Consider the following 26,189-nt stretch of genomic DNA (forward strand, 5'->3'; position numbering starts at 1 on the left):
GGCAGAGGGAGAAGCAGGCTCCATGCACTGGGAGCCCGACATGGGATTCGATCCCGGGTCCCCAGGATCACGCCCTGGGCCAAAGGCAGGCGCCAAACCGCTGCGCCACCCAGGGATCCCTCAAATAAGATCTTAATAAATATACTGAAAGGGCAAATGAATCAGAAATAGTCAAGAAAAGGACAGATTTTAGTAAAATTATTCTACTTCAAAAAACAAAGAATCCTTCAGGAGTCAGGCAGAAAGATCAAGTCACTCATAAGAGGGGAGAAAAACCAGACTTCTCCATAGCAAGATGCAATTCAAAACGAAGGTACGGCCATGTCTATTACAGCACTCGAAGAACAAAGCGTGATCACAGAATTTTATACCCACCTAAACAGTCACTCCAGTATAAAGGAGTTTTAAATGTGCAGAAACAAACAAAACCCAAGGAGTGCTGTGTGAAAATCCTCCTTGAGGAATTTACTACATATACAAGCATCCACAGCATGGCTAGAAAAACTGAGTCAAAAAAACGGTTTGTGAAGACTGAATCCATTTAACTCTAGTAAGACAAGATAATGATGATGATGGTAGACGGAAAGAATGCAAAATACAAGACCTGACAGTGTAGAGGTGACTTAAGTAACACCAGCTGGGACAGGAAGGGAGCGAAAATCTGAGAGGTAAGCATACTGTCTGCGCTTCTCCCACCCCTGACTCTCACAGCTGGGGCTTACAAATACTTCATGAAAACCATGCTCTCTGGGGCTCCTGGCTGGCTCAGCTGGAAAAGTAGGTGGCTCTCAATCTTGGGGTTTTGAGTCTGAGCCCCACACTGGGTCTAGAGATTGCTTAAATAAATAAATACACTTAAAAAAAATGCTCCTCCAAGATAGCAGCCCCAAGCCATATGTGGCTACTAAAACTCAAATTTATACTGATTAATATTAAATAAAATTTCAGTTCAGCCTCTCAGTCATACTAGACACATATTCAAGTGCTTATAAGCCAATTTATGGCCAGAGGCTGTCATAACGGATGGGACAGACAGGACAGGCACATCACCACGATTTCTCGTAGACAGTGCTGATCTCAAGTTAACAAACCAAATCACAGAGTACAAATAAGCTTCCCAAAGGTAAACGCCAACCAGTAAAGGTGAGATCTGTAAATAACTGAGACCAATTGGTAGAAGAAAGGAGGAAGGAAAGGAGAGGAGATACAGTATTTTCATCATTGCTCACAAGACGGAATGATTAAATAACGGCTAAAACATAGCAGATGTAGAGCACAGTAAAAAATTGCAAGGGTAACAATTATAACAAACAAAACTCCCAAGTATTAGAAAAATCACGCAAACAACATAAAGCAAAGAGGCTGCAGAGAGGAAGAAGTTTTAAAAGCCCCTTAGAAAAACCATCCCCTCAAGTGACACCAAAGCAGCAGTGACAGAACTAATGCCAAACACATGTCATGTTAATAAATGGGTTAAATTAACGTCTATTAAAAACAGACGCTCAGATTATATCTCAAAGCAAAACCCAATTTTCTGTTGTATGACAGGGACGCACCTACAAGAGGAGGAAAGGCTAAGCAAAGGGCTATGAAGCAAGAGCGAAGAGATCAATCAGGGCCTGTAATCTTCACATCAGACAAGGCTGAGCTCAGAGCGGCAAGGACCGAATGGGACAAAGGAGGACCCTATGCAGGTGGGCGCCACGCAGGTTGCAGGGAGGACCCGGGGCAGGACGCTCTGCGATCAGGTAACACAGCATCTGCTCCTAATGCAGAAACTACGGTGGCCACAGGGAAAATTGAGGACACATCAGGTGTTGGACCTGTTAATTCACCCCCTTCACTCACGACAGAAAAAAGGCCAGAAGAAAAAAAGACATAAAGGAGCTACATGATACATCAATAAGGTATGACTAATCGGCACATGTGGAATGCTGCACCCTGGACATGGAGCCAATGCTCTTTGTTGTGTTCATGGTTCATTCACAAAAACTGGCAAAACTGGCCTGTAAATAAGTTCAACGGTTCTTTTTTTAGGGAAAAAAAATATCTATATCAAATTATTCAACTAATCAAGAAAAAAAAGAGGAAAGCAAACACAATTTCTAAAATAAAAGGAAAATATGAGAGATATAGAGGTAATAAAAAGAATACTAAGAGAACACACTGTTCAACTGCATATGAGTCAATTTGAAAAGCTGATAAAATGAGTTATTCTTTTCGGAAAATATTATTAACCCAAACTATAAAGGAGACATGAAGCCTAAGCAAAATGGTCACCGCAGGAAAAGTAGAGAAAGTTATAAATAAGCCCCCACTCAAAGCACCAGGCCCGGAGAGTTTCAGAGATCATTCCCAAATGTATAAAGAACAGAAAATTCCAATATTAAACTACTCCAAAACAGAAGTTAGGAACTTCTTTTAAGTAAAATAAAGCTAATAATGACACCAAAATAAGACAAAATCTATACACATGCATATACCCATTCCCACAGAAAACTAGATTTTTCTCACTTGTGAGTATCAATGCAAAAGTCCTACATATATTAGCAAATACAATCCAGGAGCAACTTAAAGGAATATTACACCATAATCCCATTAATCCCATGGTATTTAGTCTGGGAATGAATGGATAGCTCAATTATTGAGAAAAAATACTAATTCAACTCACTATATTGATAGCTCTCTAGAGAAAAATCATATTTATCTCTAGAGATGCTGAAAGGTCACTTCTTAAAATGTAATATCCATTCATGGTAAAATTCTTAGTAACATAAGAAGGTTACTTCCTTGGGACGCCTGCATGGCTCAGTGGTTGAGCATCTGCCTTGGCTCAGGTCGTGATCTTCGAGTCCCGGGATTGAGTCCCGCATAGGGTTCCCTGCGAGGAGCCTGCCCCTCTGTCTATGTCTCTGCCTCTCTCTGTGTGTCTCTCATGAATAAATAATTAAAATCTTAAAAAAAAAAAAAGGATACTTCCTCAACTTGACAAAATAGATCTACCTTTCCCAAAAGCCAGCATCATACTTGATGGGAAATGAGATACACTGCATTTAAATCATGAATAAAGCAAGGATGAAACAGCCACCACTATTAATGGGCTGAAAGTACTAGTTAATGTAATGAAACTAGAGAAATAATATGAAAATTGAAAAGGAGAAAGTAAAACGGTCATTATTCGCAGATAATATGACCGTATGCCTGAAAGAATCCATGACAATTCACTGAAAACTATCAGCATGAAGAGAATTTCAGGAAGACAGTTGGATACAAAATTAATGTGCAGAAATTAGTAAGGCATCATGTACAAAACAAAAACCAATGAGAAAATATGCTGGAAGAAAAGTCTTTTCTTTCTTTCTTTTTAAAAAAATATTTATTGATTTATTTATTCATGAGACACAGAAAGAGAGGCAGAGGGAGAGGGAGAAGCAGGCTCCCTGCAGGGATTCCAATGCAGGAATCAATCCCAGGACCCTGGGATCACGCCCTGAGCCGAAGGCAGATGCTCAACCACTGAGCCACCCGGGCGTCCCAAGAAAAGTCTTTCTTTTCAAAAGCAACTAGAAGTTAAAATGTTATAAATCAATTTAACAGGAAATGATCAAAACACTGATAAGACAAAAACTTAAAACACAGCTGAGGAGCACAGAACAAATGGAAAGCCACACCATGTTTTTGGATACAAAGTGGGTTTTTTCTGTTTTAGATTTTGAGAGAGAGAGAGAGAAAGAGATAGTATGAGAAAGCACAGTGCGGGGGAGTGAAACACAGGCTCCCCACTGAGCAGGGAACCTGATGTGGGGCTTGATTCCTGGACCCAGGGATCATGACCTGAGCCAAAGGCAGACATTTAACTGACTGAGCCACCCACGTGACCCGAAGTTTTAACACCCTCGATGTGTCTACTTTCCCAAAGTCAAGTCTATAGAGACAACAGAATCCTAAAGAAAATAATTCCTTTTGGGGGTGTGTGATGAGGTGATATAAACCAGATAGGCAGATTTGAAAATTCTAATAGCATAGTCAACAGATGTTGAAGAAAAGAAAAAGGAGACTAGTTCTATGAGATGTTACATCACCATGATAATTTACAACCTGTGATGCATGGTATGTGCCACCTGAGAGATCAGTAGAACATAATGGAGGAGTCCAGAAATAGATCCAGATAGTAGGGAAATTTAATAGATGATAAAGATAGCATTTTAAATCCAGAGGAAAAGGAATAGTCACTATGTGACACTAGAAAACTGGCCACAGAACTGGAAAAAAAATTTTAACTTGGAGCCATACTGTAAATCTTCATACATGGAAAGTCCACAATGCATCTTGAATGTAAAAATGCAAACCACCAAAATGTTAGAAGAAACTATACGGGATGATTTTTATCAAATTAAAGTGACTCAAAACTCTGAATAAATACCACTACGAATGCAACCCAAAATATAAAGTTTGTTTTGTAAGTAATTAGGAGCAGTATCACTTACATAAATCATAAACTAGGGAAATAATGCAACTCAGGGTAACAGGCAAAGGGTTGATTTCTCTAATTAAGAACTTCTAAAAAAAGGGTGCCTGGGTGGCTCAGTCGGTGAAGCGTCTGCCTTTGGCTCAGGTCATGATCCCAGGGTCCTGGGACAGAACCCAGCATTGGGCTCCCCGCTCAACTGGGAGCTGCTTCTTCCTCTGCTCATCCTTTCACTTGTGTTCACCACCTCCCTCAAATAAATAAAATCTAAAACAAAAACCAAAAAGCGAAAAAACTCCTAAATAATAGATGGAAAATATAAACAACTTAGAAGAAAAATTAAGATGTGGGCAAACGATACAAACAAAAAGTTTGCAGAAAAAGAATGCAAATTGCTCTGAAGCCCAAGAAAATATGCCCAATCTCAACAATAATATGAGAAACAACAATTAAAACTATCCTAAGTGCAATTTTCCACCTATCAAATTACCAAAGGCCAAAATATTTGAGCACACTGTGTTAGGGGAGGCAGTAACGGGTACTCTTAGATGTTTCTGGTGGGAGTCTGGAATAGTGTGATCTCGTAAAGAGCATCTGACAATACCAAAGATATCTTCAAACACCTGGGCCTGGCAATTCCATTTTAGGGATTTTCCTCAGATACACGGGTATGAGTGAAATGACTTATGAACATAGTTCCTCAAGGCAACACTGTTTATATTAAAAAAAGACTGTAAACAATCTAAATTCCAATAATAGGAAAATGGTGATCTTTTCCTTGAACAATATCCTGAAGATCATTCACATTAATAGATACATGTGTTTTGTTTTTTTTTTTAAGGCCGCATACCTCACCAGTGTGAGAAAAAAAATATTGCCATTTGTACATATCTAGTTATATATGCATAAAATATCTTTGGCAGGATCACAAGAAATTGAGAGCCCTGATGGATGATGAGGAGTAGATGCGTCCATCTTGAAACTCATGAATTTTAAACCATGTGAATTGATTAACTATTAACATAAAAAACAAATCAATTTTAAAGGAAGATCAATCCCAGAATGGGTGGCCTCTGGACCTAAATGTACAAAGATTTAAGCTCTTTAATAAATTCTCATAACCCAAGGGCACACTGCTTGCCCGGAGAGAAGATCTAAAGGCTGTGTGCCAGAAAGTCACAGTTCTGGGGATTATCTCTTGCTTTGGACTTGAACACAACTGCCAGAGAAGCCAAAGCCTCTTACTTAATGCCTCAGCCCTCCTCTCTCCAATGTCTTCCCTTTCTGATGGTCCCAGCAGCATGAGGAGCCATCATTGTTCCCGAGAGTCCTCCACGTACCCAAACACATCCTTCCTTCCTAACAGTGCTCAGAACCACCGGGAATCCTCCCACCACATGTGGCCTGGAGATGGTGTACGCCAAGAGTGGGCTGCTCCTTCACTTACTGACAAAGAGAATCAAATGCTCAACAAAATCACAAGGTAAACCAGTGAGCTGGGTGGGCAAACACAAGTTAGACAATTAAGTGCTAGGATAACCACTGACTGTCTTTCTTAGTAGCACTCAGAGACCCCTTTCGGTTGGAAAACAGAAATCAGAAACATTAGGGACATTTCAACTTGTTAGGTACCCCCTTCTCCACGATTCTGTATCACAACTGTTTTCCTTCTTGTTTGGAAAAGAGAACAAATGACCACCAGATATTTCTCCACATAGTCAGTAATGGCCAATGTTATGTGGTGTTTACTGAAGTTCTAGAAAGGAGACTGTCATCTCTAATCTGTCATTAAAACCCATAATGCTCCTTAACAATCCCATTCCTAGACTGTACTCAAGTGAATGAAAGCTTATGTCCACACGAAAATCTGTGCACAAATGTTTCTAGTACCTTTATTCCAAGTCACCCGAAAGTCCTTCAGTGGGCACATGGCTGAACACACAGTGGTACATCCACACCAGGGAAGGCAACGCAGCGACAGAATGGAACCAACCACTGATATGCACAACTGAAAGGGTCTCAAAGGCAGTATGCCACGTGATAAGGCCAGATTCAAAAAGCTACATATCATGTCATCACACTTATGCCACTTACAGGATATTCTGGAAAAAGGCAACCAGAGGGACTGAAAGTGGATCAGAACTTGCCTGGAGGGCAGCCCGGGTGGCTCAGCAGTTTGGCGCCGCCTTCAGCCCAGGATGTGATCCTGGAGTCCCACGCCAGGCTCCCTGCATGGAGCCTGCTTCTCTCTCTGCCTGTGTCTCTCTCTGCCTTTCTCTCTGAGTCTCTCATGAATAAATGAAATCTTTAAAAAAAAGGAACTTGCCTGGGGCTGTGCGGGCCTGTGGGGGGCAGTGAGGGCAAAAGGAGAAGAGGGGACTACAGAGGACACAGGGAATTTTGGAAAGTGACAGAACTGTCCCACAGCTTGACTGTGGTGGTGGTTATGGTTTCGAAAGAACTCTATGCTGGAGAGTAATCTACTGTATGTGAGAGCCTCAACTGACAAACCCACAGAGAGGGACGCCTGGGTGGCTCAGTGGTTGAGCATCTGCCTTCGGCCCAGGGCGTGATCCCGGGGTCCCGGAATCAAGTCCCACGTCGGGCTCCCTGCAGGAAGCCTGCTTCTCCCTCTGCCTGTGTCTCTGCCTCTCTCTCTGTGTCTCATGAATAAATAAAGTCTTAAAAAAAAAAAAAAGAAACCCACAAAGATAATAAAGTATAGAAGGAAATAGTCATCTTACTTTCTTGACAACAGAGTCATAGTCTGAAAGTGGTTAATAACTAAGTGAAAATCTATGAAAAACAACAAAAAAATCTATGAAAAACAATCAGTTCACTAGCAATGGAACTGCAACAAAATACTGAGGTACTAATTAGTTTGGCTTACACATACACACAAAACAACAGAAATAATGGAAATAATATCATCATGTATTCAACAAATATTTTTGGCACACTTCCCATAAGTCAGACACTGTCCCAGGCACTCAGGACAGGGCAAGGGACAGAAGGGACAAAGTCCCTGCTCTCAGGGCCTTACATTTTATTTTATTTATTTTTAATTTTTTTTTTTTTTTTTTTGAGAGAGAGAGCGTGAGTGATGGAGGGCAGGCAGAGGGAGGGAGAGAGGGAGAGAGAATCCCAAGTAGGATCCAGGCTCAGCGTGGAGCTCGATCTCACAACCCTGAGATCACGACCTGAACTGAAACCAAGAATCAGATGCTTGAGGCCCCCGGGTGCTCAGATTTCAGTACTGCATTCTGCTGCTGTACGACTACGGTGAAAGACCCCAGGTTTCTTCTCAGTACAGTGCAGTAGAAGTACGGGTGTAAATACTAAGTAAAAGGAGCTGACAAAACTCACGGCACTTGTCCAGTGGAGATCTCTCTGACATTTCCAGTTCTGAAACTTTCTTGAGAGTCTGGAAAAGAAATCTGAGCCCCTGAGTAAAAGTTCAGAAGGGGTAAAATAAGATTGCCGATAGTAGTCACAAAAAGGTAAAAATTTAAAAAGTGAGTAAATAGGGAGTCTCCAGTGCAGGAGTGTTACATTAGAATCCTGGTGTGCGGTGTGGTTTCAGGGGTTGAATACTACATATTAGCAAAATTATGAGTTAATTGAGATTACTGGATTTCAGATTTCAGTAACAGTAAAACTCTCATGGGAAGTTTGGAAGGCTGACATTTGTTTGAGCTACTGACATAAGTGAATGTAAAGACTGCAGCCTGTAAGCCAGGAGTTTCGGAGAGCTCCGATTTCAGGAGGCTGGGGGCTGGCCTAACTATGTGCCAAAGTAATGACCGTGGAACACAGGGAGCTGGCCAAAGAAAATGCCTGGAGTTACATAATGAACAACTCCAACAGCCACCAAACTGGACCCCAGTCAGAGGGAACTCACATGTGAATGGGAACAGTGTAGCATCAAATCCACGGCAGGGCCTGGGCCCAGGAGCAGAGGGCCAGAGCTGAGCGGAGCACGGCCCACGGGGCTGCTGACAGGTCGCTGCGGGACCACAGAGCACGGGGCCGACCTGCTCCCTGGCACAGCAGCAGCCTCTGCTCCAGGTGGCCCAGGGGCTCCCGGACACCCTGCCCACGGCGACTGCAGGACCACGCTGCAGAGGGTGGCAACGTCAAGTGCTAATTCTCCAGCGTGCTTATGGGAGCAGTGAAGGAGGAGCACGGGGAATGTTACTTCTCATTTGATTCTCCTTCCTATCACTTGAATTTTCTTAGCGAGTGAAAACATGGAAAATTTTTAAGTTTACAGAACAAATCTGAAAAGTATGATTGACTTTATTTTTTGATTCTTACTTATTTTTTTAACTTTTTTTTTAAGATTTTATTTATTTATTCATGAGATACTGAGAGAGAGGCAGAGACACATGCAGAGGGAGAAGCAGGCTCCATACAGGGAGCCTGACGTGGGACTCGATCCTGGGTCTCCAGGATCATGCCCTGGGCTGAAGGCGGCGCTAAACCGCTGAGCCACCTGGGCTGCCCTAACTTTATTTTTTTTTTTAAAGATTTTATTTATTTATTCATGAGACACACAGAAAGGCAGAGACATAGGCAGAGGGAGAAGCAGGGTCCCTGCGGGGCACCTGATGCAGGACACGATCCTAAGACCCCCAGATCATGCTCTGAGCCAAAGGCGGATGCTCCACCAAGGAGCCACTCAGGCCCTTAAACGATCTTTTCTAATAAAACAAAGAGCAGGCCAATTTTTGGCTATCATCATGCCAGGCGTATGACAGAAAACCAGGAGCATAAAGAAGAATGTGGCACAGAAGACAGGGTGGTGAGGATGAGTGGAACTCAGCCATCATCAGAAAGCACACGTGCCAACGTCATACACCAGGAGATCTTGCCCAATAGCCAGGAGGACAGCTGGCGTAAGCCCTTGGTTTCTCAGAGGCATGCTCTTGTTGAACATCAGCATCCAGGGTCAGAAGAGAATGGACAGGTATGGGTTCCCAGCAAGAACCAAAGGCCGCTGACAATTTCAATTTTCTGCAAATCCTATAAATGACAAGAGTGGCTGGGCTTTCATTTCCCATGAGCTGAGGCCCAGATGAAACTCCTGTGAGCAGGAGCCTGGTGACTTGGTTGCTAGTTGCATTCGACCCAGACCGGAGACAAGGAATTGCACTGCCCTTCCCAGGGCAAATTTAAACACCAGGAAGAACAACAGTGAAGGTGGCCTCACCCCACCAGCTGCTGCTGGGACTCCTGGCCAGAGAACCCCAGGCGAGCAGGTTGTCAAGGAGGAAACCGAGAAGACGAACCGACACTGGTGGGTCTGTCATCTGCGTGGAGTAGAGGGCTATGTTTTTTTTATTTAAATCCTCAAGTGGGGAGAAAAAAAAAAAAAGCAAAATGTTTGCAGCCTGGTGGCATGCACTGCATGATATCTGAAAGTTAACAGAGCTCTTAAGTTTTGGCATAAGACAAAATAAAATGGGATGGTATGAAAAACTTCAACCTTGTTGGCTCTGGCTGGTGACTACATCATACAACCAGTATTTTTCAGCTGTGAGCCTCTAGGCCCCAGGCCTGTGCAGATGCCTCAGCAGGCACTTTGGGATTTGAAGATGAGTTGGGAAGGGGGGTGGGGAATCATTTCACATGGAAAAGCTCTGATTTTATAGGCTTATAAAGCAAACTATTTTAAATAGGTATTACAAGAACTGCTATCTTAGAAATCTGTATAAGATTTCATTTAATAGGGATGCCTGGGTGGCTCAGCACTTGGGTGTCTGCCTTTGGCTCAGGGCGTGATCCCGGAGTCCCTGGATCGAGTCCCACACCAGGCTCCCTGCATGGAGGCTGCTTCTCTCTCTGCCTATGTCTCTGCCTCTCTCTCTCTCTCTCTTTCTCATGAATAAATAAAAATTAAAAAAAAAAGATTTCATTTAATAAAAGAGTTTCACTGCTTAAATTTCTTTGGAAGATCTTTATCCTGAACAATGCTGTTCATCTTCTTGAGTTGTTTATAAGGAAAAACTCACTTGAGTGTTTGAGATGAAAGGTAATATATATTTTCCATCACCTTGAGAAAGGCACCATTGCTCTGAGCCTGAATTTTCCTCTACCTGTGAGTGAGAAAGTAGACTTTCTCTTCAATATAGACAATAAAAGACCAAAACAGTTTTTTTCAGAGTTGCTCACCATATAAATGTGTCCAGAAAGTCTTGTGCGCAAGTAGAGGTCAGCAACTGAAATTGATAGGAATTCTGTAATTTACAATAGTTGGACCTTTAGCTGTTTGTGTCTGTACGGAAAGCATCCGAAAGGACCCGGAACCCCACGGCCAGAGTGCAGCTGTGCCCAACACACCACAGAGCCCATCACCCTGGATCTGCAAGCACATGTGGGAATCACGGCAGCTCTGAAGCAAGCCGCTGCATTAACTGACCTCTCCTTAAACCAGCCATCCAGATGGGGCAAAGTTTATTTCTGAGCTTCAGAACACTGTGCTCTCCTTGTGGGCATGATACTCTCAGTTTTGCTGATTTGTTAATAATGCTCTTCAGAAACGTCCACGTCTTCGTCTGCTCATGGGGAGGGGACACAGGTCAGCCCACCTGCCCAATGGCCAACAAGGGACTGTTTTCTGAACAAAAGGGGAAGCCTAGAAAACGAACCGGGGGTGGGGGGGTGATTTATAGATTTGTCTACTAAAAGAATTCCATTTATACATCACAACTACTAGATTAAAAGGAAAACGGAAAGAGATGAAGAGATACTCAGCTGGGTGTAGCTGAAATGAAATGGAGAACTGACTCCAACTCCCAACTTCTCCAGGAGGTGCCTGTGCTAAGGGGGCAGAGAACGAGCAGGGTGGGCAGAGGTGCAGGAAGAGCGCTGGAAGGAGGAGGGGGCCCAGGACAGGGGAAAGGGACAGCCAGGGAGTCAGGTGGGCTGTGCCCACAGCTGAGGGAGTTAGGGGCGCATGGGTCCCAGAAGCAGGAGGACCAGGAGGCGGAGTAAGGGAGACACGCAGGGGGAGTCTAGATGGAGGGTCAGCACGGCTGGGAGTCTGCAGAACAGACCAGTGGGGCACTGCCCAGCTCCGGGTGGGGCAGTAGTGGGGAAGGGGTCAAGAGGGGGAACAAGAGGAGGAGAGAGGGGCCATCCCCCCGAAACCTGCCCCTGCCACTGGCTCTCCAGACTGGGAGCTTCACCGCTGGGGGAGGTCAGCGCTGGGAGGCAATCGCCCACCGGCAGTAGCTGAGCCCTCGGGGAGGGCATGACGGCTCCACCAGCAAACTCCACCAGCAAACCCAGGACGATGCGAGGTCAGGAGGCCCTAGCTGCGCACTGGCATCAAGAGGAAGGCAGAGGAAACCCAACCACCCGCTGGAGTCAGAGCAGCCTGCCGGAAGTCAGGGGTGTCCCTGCGGTGCTGAGCCCGGTCCCCCTGCTGCAGGGTCTAGAAACCAGCACACCCGCAGTGGTCAGGCGGCCTTTACTAATGCTCAGGCCAGTACAAGACCTGCTGTGACAAACACCAAACAGAGAGCGACATGAATCATCTTACTGTACCCGGGCTTCAAATAGGTTTGGATAATCGTGAAAATGCCTCTCTTGTGTTGCATAAGGGTTAGGTTATGATTTAGGAGACAGGGCTTTGCAGGGGCATCTGATTATTCAAGGGGGAACAGATCCACTCAAAGTTTAGATGACAGCGATTCCTGAGAGGTTCATTGCTCCCCCAAGTTATCTTGGGATCCCCCCTGGCTCAACGATTTACATTTCTGTACCCTAAGTACTTGCAACCGTATCCAACAGGATTGACCATTCATGTATCAAGAATCCGGTAATACAAAGTACAACAGTTATGCTTTTTATTCCATACCTTTCTAGTCTGACAACTTTTCTTCATAATAATGAACTGTTACATATAGGATTTTACCTCTTTAAATTTGTTTTAAAGATTTTATTTATTTGAGAGAGAGAGAGAGAGAGAGAGCGAGTGAGCAGGGGGAGGCACAGAGGGGAGGAGAAGCAGACTCCCTGCTGAGCGGGGAGCCCGGTGTGGGGCTTGACCCTGGGATCATGACCTGAGCTGAAGGCAGCCATTTAACCGACTGAGCCACGCAGGCGCCCCTCCTCTTTAATTTTTTTAACAGGAAATTACATGCAAGCCAAATAAAACAAAATGGAAATCTAGAGGTTCTTGTGGTCACAGTAACCAGCCCGCTGTGCACAGATCCCTTATCACTGCAACCTGGTTATGCTGAACAGCAAAGCTCTTACTTAGGCTTTTCACAACCACAACCCTTAACAGTGTCACTTTCATGAGTACATTTGCCAGGATTTTAGAATGTAAAACGTTCCGAATTTGTACAAACAAATGAATCATGTTTATATTACAAAAAGATTTACTGCAGAGTTCTCTCAACCAATAAGCGCTTCCGATACACTGTAAACATAGCCTAACTTACAATGCAGTTGAGTAAAACTTTTTTTTTTTAACGATTTTTATTTATTCATGAGAGACACAGAGAGAGGCAGAGACACAGGCAGAGGGAGAAGCAGGGTCCATGTGGGGAGCCCGATGTGGGACTTGATCCCAGGACTCTAGGATCACGCCCTGGGCCGAAGGCAGGTGCTAAACCACTGAGCCACCCAGGGTTCCCCTGAGTCAATTTTTTGGATCGGGGGCACCTCTACTGCAGCACACAAGCGGCATACAGGAACCCAAACCACACTCAACTTTCAGTGCCAAAACCCGCTGAGCTCCCTCTCAGGCAGGGCTCCTAGGACACTGGCTCTCCCTCCTCCAAGCCCACTGTGGAGAGACCTCCGACAATCTGAGAAGCATCTGATATGCACTTACCTGGACGCCACTTGGATGGTATACTAACCCTATGATCAGCATCGTGGCAGACACAGCAATTGTGTGAACAGACATTACACCAGCAAGCCTACCGATACCTACCCTCACCACGTGAGCCTCTGCTAAGGGTCAAAACCCATAATAAAATGTCTTAAAACATTATCTTATTTAATCTCACAACAAAACCTTCGAGCAAGTACCAGCTCCATCCTACGGATGACAAAAAATTAAGACCTGGAGAAGGCACACAGAGGCATGATTTTAAATATTTACTCTTACCAGTGCCCTTGGCAGGTCACTGAGTTCCCTGATCCTCAAGCTTCTGAACCATAAAATGAGATGACCCTTCAGTGTTAGTGGGAATTACAGCAGTCCGTGAGTTGGAAAGGGCCATACTAGTTAGTATATGTTATTATAAAACAGGATTAGCTAGGTGCTGTCATGGGATATTAGACCATTCACTAGAAATAAGGAATTAGGGATTTTTTATTAATCATATATTCCTGATGATCTTGTACCATATATGGGGCTTTGGAAACACAAGTCAAGTTTCTAGACTCAGTGAGGACTATCGAAGTGGAATGGCAAGGATGCTGCAAGCTGAGGAAGATCTATTCACTCTGAGCTGTGTAAATTATGATGAAGATACCAGGAAATCAAATTTTGGACAGTTTTCTATTATTTTCTATATCTGAATTTGAAGGGAATCACACTGACAGTCCCCATTAGAAGTCCCCATTCTCATATGCATTTGGATCATTCTCTTAAAAATGATGTTCTAGAGCAAACACAAGTAATGGGAGGTTCATGTGTTCATGTGTAGTTCTGGGGCTATGCCAAAATAAGAATCTCACCAACATCTCTCTGGAATTTATGCCTAGAATATTATTTGTATTTACAAAGGAAAATCTACAGTATACCTATAAGACCATAGCTTTCCCTCCTGATCAATGTATTTATAAAACTACTAGCTTTACGAATTTTGTGTAAATGTTTTAACTCTTCACCTATCATTTAATAAAGCTTTTGAGTGCCTACCAAGCGGGCAGGTACTGACAGGCCTAGGTACATAAATATAAACAAAATAGTATTTTAGTTAGGCTGACTCAAAGAACCAATTTATTACAAGTTTAATCAATGCAATGACAGAGGTATATAAACGTATTACAGGTTACTACTAACGTATAACAGGTTACTACTAAATTACCGAAAACATTCCGTGATACTAAGTCTATTCCTAACCACTGGACCCGCTGCTTCTCTGCTCCACCATGATCTCACATTCCAGTCCAAGGTACTCTTCTCATAAGGAATTTTCTAAAATTTAAATTTACAGATTATTGTAAGTCTATGAGTAACAGTTGTTAATTTTTTTAAAGATTTATTTACTTATTTGGGAGAGAGAAAGCATGTGTGAGAGAGCAAGTGCACAAGCTGGGGGAGAGGGAGAGAAAGAATCTCAGGCAGACTCCCTGCTGGGCTTGTGGGGGAAGGGGGCCCGATCTCACCACCCTGAGATCATGACCTAGCTGAAATCAAGTCAGTCGCTTTACTGACTGGGCCACCCAGAAGCCAAGAGTTGTTTTTGTAACAGAAATGAAAACACACACTTCTAAAGAACTCATGTGTCAAAAAAAAACAAACAAAACACGGACCTGGAAGATATTTTAGTACAATTCTAAAAATGCCACAAATCACATCTCGTGGGACACAGCAGTAGAGTGGTATTTGGGTGTCTTCCTGTGTCCACAGAATGGAAGGTTGCTGCGCCAGGCAGCCACAGCAGGGTCCTTCGGAGCAGCATACTCGGCAGCAGGTAGGCAGAGCGGTTCTACTTCTTCCCATCTCTCTCCCATGCCTGGCCATGCCCCTCTCTGGCAGGAGCTGGGTGGGGTTATGTGGGTGCTGCTTTACAGTAATAAACAAAAGACCAGTGGGATGCAACTAAAGCAGTCCTTAGAGGGAAATGCCTGCCTTTTTAAGTGGAGGCTACAAATGAATAACCCAAACGGCCAACTTAGGAAGGTAGAACACAACAACAGGAAAAGAGCCAAATAAATTCAAGGAAAAGAGAAGAAATCTCTGGAAAGATGATAAAGTGAAACCTCTTTTAAAAACTGCTGCCAAATCAGACTGTAGAAGCGACTGGAAAAGCTTGGAGAATAGAGGAAACGAAACTTTTCACTGGACTCGGACTCCTTGGCATAGATCCGTGAGTTCTCGTTCACTCTGCTGCACTGTCTGCTCCCCTGGATGGGAACGAACAGGGGCATCTCTGGTATCTGGTGTCAAGGGAGGGAGACCCCAGCCTGATACTCACATTTCAAAACTAGGCTCAAGCATGGCCAACTCACTGAGGCTCCAGTGACCCCTATCTCTATCCCCCTCCCTCAAAAGGTCAATGCCCTACTTTGTGCTCATCAGGTATCACAGGTGCTCCTATTGGAGTGCTTGATCACCTTTGGTTTATGTATTTACCTGTCTCTCTCTACGACCTGCAAGCCTCATGAGATCGACAGACACTGGCTGCATAAATCTGTTTGGATTTAATAAAAACCTAAAAAAGATTGACAGATGTCCAAGCTAAGGACACTGTTAAGAAGAACAAAAAATAAAATAAAATAAAATAAAAATAAAAATAAAAGAAGAAAGAACAAGTTGTGTGCATGTGTGTATGCGTGCATGCATGTGTGTGTGTACACACATGCATATGGACACCATTCCTCACAGGAAATGCCTAGAAAGTGCATGAACTGTCAGCAGCCACCTCCAGGGACAGAAAAGGGGGAAAAAGAATTACTTTTTACTTTCCAGCCTTCTGTAAAATGTTAAGTCGTTCATACAGCATATACTACATTTCTATTTTTTTAAATGACTCAACAGTGATTTTTTTTTTTAAGTCCATAATTTTGTCAATAAACCTTTTTTTCCCCTAGGGAAAAAACCCAAATGCCAATTTTAAGCCCAACTATAACTCAGGTTCTCTGGTAGGCACAGAATCAAAACCACTTTGAAATGCTTTCATGACAAACCAAGCACTGAACAGCACAGAAACAGAGTCAGGACATTTTCCAAGTCGAAGTCATAGTTTTTTAAATGGAACTATTACCGTACCATTGACAGGACTCCCAGGAAATTGGTAACTATTTCTACATTATAAATTCCTCCATTTTGCACAAAAATGGCTATTCTTAGGGACACAGTATAACAGACTGTTGGAAGGGCAAAACTGACCGGCTGGAGCCGGAGTCCAGGCAGTCGTGAGTTGGGAAGCCTTGAGCAAATTCCACAACCTGCTCAAGCCTCAGTTTCTCTTTAGTACAACGGAGTGATACAGCCTGGCTGATGAAACTCTACCCCAGTGCTTCCCAAGTACTTCTGAGCACAAGAAAGGATGCTTTATGGAGCTACAGAGGCAAACATGTTTGCGTGAACGACACTCACTTGTGACCAAGGATCAGGCTAACGTGGGTGGCAGCCCCACGTCGAACGAACTATGACAATTACAGGTCCTGTGCTCTGGCAACCCGCTGAGAAGTCAGGTCCCTAGTAACGGAATCTTTACCAATGCTGCTGAGATGTACAGAGAAAACTGCTAACTTGTATGTTATTAGTTCCACTTGCAGCCAGTAAGAGTGGGGAGACTGGGAAAAACAGGCCACCCCTCACACAACCATGGTGCAAACTATGCTTGAAACACACTCCGTCCACGGGCACTGAGCCATCAAGCAACTGGACGGCAAGGGTCCTGTCACTGTGCCAGCGCTGGCCACCTACTCCCTCTATCCTGAATCACAGATCAGAGACTAACACCTGAGTCACAGGCATATATGTCCAAATATATAATTTTGTTGATTACTTATTGGTTTTGTGACTTTTTTTTTTTTTGGCTTCTAAAGAAAATACATAGCAACCATCTGTTTAGAAGTTACCCTGATTTTTCTTTTATAATCATCACCTAAGGTCTCCCAACACGAGATTAAGAAACACTGCCATAAGCCAGCAACTGCAGATTCTGTTCCCGTTAATGGCACCAAGGGATGTGTACTGCTTGGGCAAAGTTGACAGCACCTTCAACTCTGCCGACCATGAGGACTGGTCCTCTATGTGTAAGTCTTCCAGCTGGGCCAATGTTACCATTTCCATTTCCGTTCTTGCAGCTTTTCTAAATGTACTTTTCATTCCTTGTACCAATTATTTAAAACCACAGAAAACATCTCAGCTGGAACAACATCTCTGAATGGAACGTGTTGATCTTTTGATGAAATAGTAATTATTGGGACGCCTGGGTGGCTCGGCAGTTTTAGGCATGATCCTGGAGTCCCTGGGATCAAGTCCCACATCAGGTTCCAGCATGGAGCCTGCTTCTCCCTCTGCCTGTGTCTCTGCTTCTCTCCATGTCTCTCATGAATAAATAAAATCTTTATTTAAAAAAAAAAAAAAAAGAGGGATCCCTGGGTGGCTCAGCGGTTTAGGACCTGCCTTCGGCCCAGGGCGTGATCCTGGAGTCCTGGGATCTAATCCCACATCAGGCTCCCTGCATGGACCCTGCTTCTCCCTCTGCCTGGGTCTCTGCCTCTCTGTCTCTCATGAATAAAATCTTAAAAAAAAAAAAAAAAAAGTAATTACTAAAGCAAAATGTATATAGTCTCCTATCACTGCCTCCCCCAATTCTTATTTTCAATGTCCAAGCTATAGAAAAGTTAGGAGAATACAAAGTAGAAAGGAAGCTAGAATCCTTGTACACTGCTGGTGGAATGTAGAGCAGGGCAGGTGCTTTGGAAAACGGTTTGGTGGGTCTTCAAAAAGTTAAACATAGTGGGGTGCCTAGGTGACTCAGTTGGTTAAGTGTCTGACTCCTGATTTCACCTCAGTTCATGATCTCAGGGTGGTGAGAAAGAGCCCCAAGTCAGGCTGTCTGCACTGGGCAAGAAGCTTGCTTAAGATTCTCTCTCTCCCTTTGCCCTTCCCATCTCCCACCCCAGCTCCTATACCTGCGTTGTCTCTCAAAAAAAAAAAAAAAAAAAAAAAAGTTAAACATAAAAGTATATCACCCAGCGATTCCATTCCTCTGTATATATCCAAGAGAAATGAAAACCTATGTTCACACAAAAACTTGCACTAGAAGGTTCACAGTAGCCTTATCCATTTAAGCCAAAAAGTGAAAACAATTCATTTGTCCATCAACAGACAAATGGGTAAATGAAACATGGGTCAAGGCAGCTGCTAAACCACTGAGCCACCCGGTCTGCCCTCCCTATTCAATCCCTTTTGACACTGCTCTGCATTTATGGGACCAACCACCACCCTCAACTTTATCCCCCGGTGTGCAATCATACTTTAAAATTCCCAGGGTGCTTGATTCTGATACACAGTAGGGCTGAGCTACAGGAACCTCAAATCATCCTCGTTTTGCAAACAAGGAAACTGAGGCCGGAGGAGGGTAACTGACTGGCGAGGGGCCCAAAACTTGCTGATGCCGTTAAGAGTTTTATTTTATTTTTTTTTGTACTTGCATTTTTTAATACGATCACTTCTGCCGATCGCTCAAGAGAATGAAACCGGAGGAAGGAGTTGAGTTTCGCGTGGTGTCAGAGCTGACCGGGGCCCAGGCGGGTTCCTGGAGGCCTCGGCAGTCAGGCCGGAGGTGGGCTTGTGGGCGCCGCGCTCCTCCGCCCTCAGCGGACAGTCAGGCCGGGGGCCCGGGGCCGGGCGGGGGCTCGAGGGGCCGGACGGTGGACGGTGCGGCTCAGGCGCCCGCCCCTCGGCCCTCGGCCCTCGGCCCTCGGCCCTCCCTCGTCTGCGCGGCGGGGCGCACCTGGCGCGGCCGCACCTGGCGGAGCGCTCTGCCCCGCCCCCCGACCCCCCCCGAGTGTCCCCAAGACGCACCTGCAGGCCCGCCCTCCCTACTTACCCCGGCGTGATACACCTTGTTCGCTCTCTTAATCTTAATGTCCAGGGACGTGCCCATTTCGATCACTCCGCGGCGGACGCCACTTCCGGCCGCGCGTGACCCGCGGGGACGGCGACTCGCCCCGCCCCTCCGAGCCGGGCCCCGCCTCCTTCTCCCCGCCCCCCACCCTCCGCCTTCCTTCTTCCGGTGCCGGGGCGGGCCTCCGCGCGGAGCGAGACGCTGTCACTCTTCGCCCCGCCCCTGCCGGGCGTGAGGGGCGGGGCCACGCCGGCCCCACCCTTTCCGCGAAGACTGTCTTAACACCGGAAATACCCTCCCCTTTCTTGTTTACTGAGGGGGGGGCGGAAAACGGCTCTCTCCCGGCGTGCCCCGCGGCGGGGGGCGGGGCCGAGGCCGCGTCGCGCGCGGGCCCTGCCTGTGCCGGGAAGGGGAGGCTCCCGTCAGGCAGCGCGCGAAGGAGTTGGCGAGGAGGCGGCGGTAACTGGGGGGCCGCGTTCCCGCCCCAGCACTCCTTCCTTTCGCCATCTCCCCAGTCTCTTCCGGGGCTTCTGAGGGCCGGCGTCCCCTCCCCGGGCCCCGCGCTGCCGCCGCCGGGCCGAGGGCCCAGGACTCGGGGAGCGCCGGGTGACCTCGCCCGGCTCGGAGCGGCGGGGCCGCGGAGGCTTGTGGGTACTCCCCCGGCGCGCGCCCTGGAGCGGGTGCTGAATATTCATGAGGGAGCGCAGGCTGCGGGCTGGCGCGGCGCGCAGGCGCAGAAGGCCGGCGGCGCGCGGAGCTGCCCGGTGTCCTTGTGCTTCCCCGCCGGCGCCGACGGTCGGGGCTTGGCCTCGGGGGGCAGGTGCCTGCAGGCAGGGCAGCCGCGCAGTTAGGGAACGCACTGCCTCGAGCGTCATCAGGCTCCTTGTAGGGGTTTTAAACCAGGGCTTTGCCACCACGCAGAAGGCTGACGTTTCGTAATTTTGGTAACCGGTAGTGCAGCGAAGAAGTGCTTTTATGTTTTTAAATTCCTTAGTTCTTGAGCGCCAATTAAAAAAAATAAAAATAAATTCATTAGTTCTGAGGTCTGTTTTTTAAAATGCATCACTTTTAGGGTTATATTGGAAATTTGCTGTAAGGGGCTCCCCAGGTGGCTCAGTGGTTGAGCATCTGCCTTCGGCTCCGGGCGTGACCCGGGGTCCTGGGGATGGAGTCTCCCACCTGCCTCCCCGCAGGGAGCCTTGCTTCTCCCTCTCTCTGTGTCTCTCATGAATAAATAAAGTATTTTAAAAAAATTTTTTTTCCCATATAAAACAGTTTCATGAATCAGTTGTCACTGGTGCCTCCCTCTTGAGAATTGAAGGCATCTGATAGGAGGACAGTGATGGTGCTATAGCCACAATTGCTCTCGAAGGGTGTCACAAGGTGGTGTTTCCCAATATTCAGGTCTAGGGTTTCAGCTCCTCTCTGCCCTCAGGGCTTCAGTCTCCCCAGGACGTCTTCCTGCAACTCAAACTCTGGCAATTCTAAAACAATCCATCAGGGATTTAATAATCACAGTCTAGTCTATTTGCAATTCCAGGAAATGAATCCCTCTCCACCAGACTTCCCCCATCATTTCCAACTGGTAAAATACCAATCACGGTAGACCACGAAGGGAAGCAGGAAGAGAAACATCTCACACAAGAATCCCCATTCTAGACTCGTTTGCTCAGCCAACCTGCTTTATATTTATTTTACAGCCGAGCATTTCTTGTTCCTTGAGGTCAGGTAGGGCCTGCGGTTCTCATCTTTGTGGGTTGTACACCATCTTTATGGAATATTGGTGTAGAGCAGAGAGCTTTAGCTGCAGCAATGATCACTAATCTGCCCTCTCTGTGTGATGGCTTCCAAACATGAAGCAGTCCATTTTTCTCCAATCGTTCTCTCTCTCTCTCTCTCTCTCTCTCTTTTTTTAAAGATTCTATTTATTTATTCATGAGAGAGGCAGAGACACAGGCAGTGGGAAAAGCAGGTTCCATGCAGGGAGACGGATGTGGGATTCAATCCTGAGACTCCAGGACTGCGCCGTGGGCCAAAGGCAGGCACTAAACCGCTGAGCCACGCTGAGCCGTCCAGGGATCCCCACCAATTGTTCTCTTTTGAATCTTTCCCATCCCTAAGTAGCACCTGAGGCCATACCCCTATCTGGTCAATTTCAGTTACTAAAAATCAGACCATGTCAAAGTGTCAGTCTCATGACCTGAGTGGGACACCAGATCCTTAGTGGGGGTGGGAAGGTGGGAGTCACTTTTCTGGCTCTCCGACACTTCTTCAACATCCTCTCCAGGCCTTGCTTCTGTGTTGAGACAAGCATCGCTTATCTGGCCACTGCCAAATTCTCTCTTGATTCCTTTTTGTCTGGGTAACTGGTCTATGCTTGAAACTCCTTTCAAGGGGGTACATAGGAGAAGACATTGCGGGCCTTCTCCCTTCCATACATTTCCATGGGAGATCTATTTCCAGCTTAATCTTTTCCATCACCCCCCTGCCAGCACCCACTAGGGCACTCAGCCTCTTGGTGAGGGTTCATCAAGGCAGCTCAAGACCATTTGTCTTCCACGGAGTTCACGTGACTCATGAGAAACACACATCCATATCACACAAAAGGGCTTAACTAGAAGCTACCCCAAGGCCTCTCCTCTCCACCCAACTGTCTCTCTTCAGTCTTCTTGCTCCTTCCGGAAATAGAGACGGGAATAAATCAGCAAGAATGCTGACCAGACAGATTTGCAAGGAGTGAATGGAAAAACAGCCTCACCCTCCAGTAGACCCAACCAATACCAAGGACAGATTACCCTGCAGCCTCCCCCTTTATATCACTTCCCTCCAGAAACATTGCACTCTCCACAAGGCCAACTACCTCCGTTCATTCTTTCTTCTCCCTCCATATATAGAATGAGATAGAGAAGACTGGAGAAGTATTTGGTGGAAGCAGAGCTTGATCTGCAGCTTTTTATCAAGCCCTGAGGAAAGTGTCTGGCTCCAATTGTAGGCATCTTTCACTAGAAGATAGGGCACTATGGTTCAGCTGTGAGCCTAATGCCCATTCCGGGACAGGAGGCAAGGTCCCACTAAACATCTTTCAGTGGAGGCTGTGATGCTCAGCCCAGACTTTTTAGGACTGAGGGACATGTTCTTGAGCTGCTGAGAGTATTGCTTTCAAGAGCTGTCAGTTCAGTCTTCAAAACCTTCACTTAGCTGAAGAATACTGCTTTGCCCAAAGTTATGGTCCTCTGAGAGGGGCAGGGGAGATTTGGGGGACAGCCCGTATCAATTATGAGTCCATTTAGGATATGAATACCTCTTCCCCTCACCTCAGCTTGGAACAACTCTGAAGGACAAGGCATCTCCCTATATTAGCTGCATAACAAATTACCTTCAACAATTAGTAGTTAACACAACAAATATTTTTGATCTCAAAGTGTATGTGAGTGAGGAACTCAGGAGGAGCTTCACTGGGTCATTTTGGCTCAAGGTCTCAGGTGGTCGCAGCCAAGATGTTAGGCAAAGCCACAGTCATCTGAAGACTGGCTGGGGCTGCAGGATCTACTTCCAAGATGACGCCCTAATGTGGCTGTGGGCTGGAGCCCTCGATTCCTTACCACATGCACTGTCCACAGGCTGCTTGAGACTCTTCACAGGCTGCTTGAGAGCTAACTTCTCCCAGGCCAGGCAGTCCCACAGGGAGAGCAAACAGAGCTGTAGAGCCTTCTATGACCTAGGCTCTGAACTCTCACATTTACTTTTCTTCTGTTGGTTAGAAGAGAGTCACTAACTTCAGCCCACACTCAAGGGAAGGGGAATTTGGACCAACCTTTGGAACTGAGCATCAAAAATTTGTGGACATATTTTAAAGCACTTTATTCCCATTGGCTGGAGCCTTTGCTGTGATAGCATCACAAGTAAACTTCTCCTACTGCCCAACCCAATCCTCCTTGCTTCACCTCCATCCCCACACCTGTTGATCTGGAGAGTACCCCTTTATATACTTCCTGCACATTAATCTCCATCTCAGGACCTGCCCCCTGGCAACCCAGCCTTCAACAATCCTGTCACACCAGCTTCCTGACTTAACTTCTCTAAGCCTCTGTAAAATGATCCCAGTACCTTCATTATAAAGTTGACAGGACTCATGATGACTCACATATATGTCACGTACTTGCCGTGGACCAGGCACTGTGCTAAGCACTTTAAATATTTTAATTTGTTCGATCCTTATAAGGAGAATTACAATTCCCTCACCTTACAAAAGGGAAAAACTGAGGCACAGAAGGATTAGTGGACCCACCCAAAGCTATGTAGCAACTAAATGGCAGCCACACATTTTCATCCAGAGCTCACGTGTCCAGTCACCAATCACATGCTACATATGTGCACACAACAAATGTCTGGGCTTAGTGCAAAGGAACACAGGGTCTCCATGAAAAGACTGGGCAAAGCACTGCCAATCAAATGTAAAAATCGAGCAGGGGTACAACTTGTAATCAAAGGCGATTTTATAGAAACTGATAGCAAAGACACACCGTGAAAGCCATAGGAGAGTTGTATGGTATATTAGCTTACTGGAGCTGCCATCACAAAGAACTGCAAATAGAGTAGCTGAGAACAAACATGGTTCTCTCGTGTCTGGTTCTGGAGACTTTGAGGTCTGAAAACAGGATGTCAGTAGGGTTAGTTCCTCTCAAGGGCTGCGAGGGAAGGTTCTGCTCCTATCCTCTCTCCTTGGCTTGCAGGTGGCTGTCTTCTTCTGCAACTCTTCTCTTTGCCTTCATGTGTCTTCATTATCACATCACGTTCTCCCTGCATGGACATCTCTCTCCAAGAGCTCCCTTTTTCTAAGGACATGTCATATTGGAGTAGGGCTCATATTGACTTGATTACCTCTGTAAAGACCCTATTTCCTTAATTTATGATAGTCACAGAGAGAGAGAGAGAGAGAGGCAGAGACACAGGTAGAGGGAGAAGCAGGCTCCATACACCGGAAGCCCGACGTGGGATTCGATCCCGGGACTCCAGGATCGCGCCCTGGGCCAAAGGCAGGCGCCAAACCTCTGCACCACCCAGGGATCCCCCTATTTCCAATTACAGTCACATTCTGAGGTAGTGGGGGTTAGGATTTCATCATATGAATTTGGTGGGGACACAATTTAACCCATCACCTATATATACGACAAAAATATTTAGATAAATAGACAGTAGATGCAGTTAGTAGAAGATTTTAACTCAAAACAGTCTGTCAGAGATTGAATGCATAAGCAATAAAGGCATAAGGGATTTTAACAAAGTAATTAAGAGGTACAATTACATATAATGGAATCACAAGGGATTCACCTTTTCAAGTGTCTATATGCAACTATAAGCATTGATTGCATTCTATGCCACAAAGAAAATCTCATATTCAATTCAGCTTCGATCAATTTAAGTACAGTCCAGATCCTTTAACCACCCAAATTTTTCTATTTATAAATTTAGACAAACTCTCCCAAATACATTAGATCAAGGAGCAAATAAAAATACAGTAACCGGGACGCCTGGGTAGCTCAGCGGCTGAGCGTCTGCCTTTGGCTCAGGTCATGATCCCAGAGTACTGGGATCGAGTCCCACATTGGACTCCCTGCAGGGAGCCTGCGTCTCCCTCTGCCTGTCTCTGTGTGTCTCTCATGAATAAATAAATAAGATCTTTTTAAAAAGATACAGTAACCAACTAAAAATAAGGAAATGTGAATGCTTCATACAAAGCCTGTGGGATACACCGAAGAAAGAATCCTCTGTAAAATTATTAGCAAAGACTAAATATTCGGCCACAGTAAAATGTCATGATGTGTGGAATTTGCTTTAAATTAACTCCAGGAGGAAGGGAAGAAAAAAAAAAAAAGAGAGAAGGTGTGGTTGGGACAGGGCCATAGGTGAGAGATGTTGATAATTCCTGAAGTTGAGTGATGAGGACACAGAACTTTACTATACTACTCTCTGTGCTTTTCTGTATGTTTCAATTCCGTAATAGGAGACAATACTGTTGAAATATTAGCCAAGGTATTTTTTTTATCCTTTGTAATTCCTAGCAGGTATCTCCCCAACTCTCCCTCCATCAAATTTATGCCCTAGATCGCAAAATGTGTGATAAAGAGCGCTTTGCCCAAGACACAAAATGTGTCTGATCTTGAGAAAAAGGCACAAAAAGAGAACAGAGTGAAGTACATCTTGGGGTAGGGTCTGGCTGCCTGTCCTCTGGAGTCACCATCCCAGTTGAGGATGGGGATGAGCCAGGATATAGAAAAGGACAGGAAAAAAACAAAACAAACAAACAAACAAAAAAAAACAGAGAGCCGGAGGGAAAAAGCAGAGGATTAGAAGACCCTGCAAGAGTGAGTTGAGGGCTGAGTCAGCAATGGGGAGAGCTCAGGCTTAATCTAGTGACCCCTCACCCCCAGCATGATGTTGCTGAGCTGGGACAGGACTGTAAACTGCTCGGGCTGAGATACTGGCCAAGACATGTGGCATTTTTAAACCATATACCTCTCCCCAAACCAGATAGAATATTTCAGGGAGAAGGCAAGAAAGAGAATGGGCGTGTGAAAAGAGAATATAATACACTATCAACTGAGTTCCCACTAAATAGTAACATTGATTCCCCCACCCCCACCCCAGCAGAAATGGTTGCTGGAGAGCTAAATTGGATTAATCTACAGAGAAACGAAGACTGTTATTTTTTTGACCATTTATGTGTTGTGCCTGTAGATTTTAAAACAGCTACATATACGAAAATCAATAGGCATTTCTATTTAACAGTAGTAACTGTTTTGAAAATAAGGATTGTATGTTCAATGGCAATAAAAATATGAAATACTCAGAGCAGTTTGAATGTAACATATGTTCGAGTTACATGAATAAAACTATAAGGCTGACTTGAGAAATATAAAATATGAAAAATGGAGAGATGT

The 26,189-nt window shown here is 45.4% G+C and overlaps 1 protein-coding gene and 1 long non-coding RNA gene across 4 annotated transcripts in view; one reads left to right on the top strand and one right to left on the bottom strand.

Moving 5' to 3' along the window:
• Positions 1-6,762, top strand: part of LOC144301931 (uncharacterized) — a 34,138-nt gene extending 27,376 nt beyond the window's left edge. Inside the window, exons 2-3 of the long non-coding RNA XR_013368840.1 lie at positions 5,835-5,951; positions 6,565-6,762. This is a non-coding gene — a long non-coding RNA (uncharacterized LOC144301931). The remainder of the gene's footprint in view (positions 1-5,834; positions 5,952-6,564) is intronic.
• The window catches only part of VPS26C (VPS26 endosomal protein sorting factor C), a 44,635-nt gene extending 25,245 nt beyond the window's left edge, over positions 1-19,390 (bottom strand). The window contains exon 1 of one of the 3 annotated variants that reach the window (XM_077879182.1): positions 19,231-19,389. In XM_077879182.1, the coding sequence (XP_077735308.1) occupies positions 19,231-19,287 (57 nt within the window). In that variant the 5' untranslated portion in view covers positions 19,288-19,389. Of the gene's footprint in view, positions 1-14,523; positions 14,548-19,230 lie in introns of those variants that run through there. The other 2 variants (XM_077879183.1, XM_077879184.1) reach the window with 2 other exon arrangements.
• Between the last annotated feature and the right edge of the window lie 6,799 nt (positions 19,391-26,189).

Source organism: Canis aureus, chromosome 30 (genome assembly GCF_053574225.1).
Source record: "Canis aureus isolate CA01 chromosome 30, VMU_Caureus_v.1.0, whole genome shotgun sequence".
Classification (NCBI taxonomy): Eukaryota; Metazoa; Chordata; class Mammalia; order Carnivora; family Canidae; genus Canis; species Canis aureus.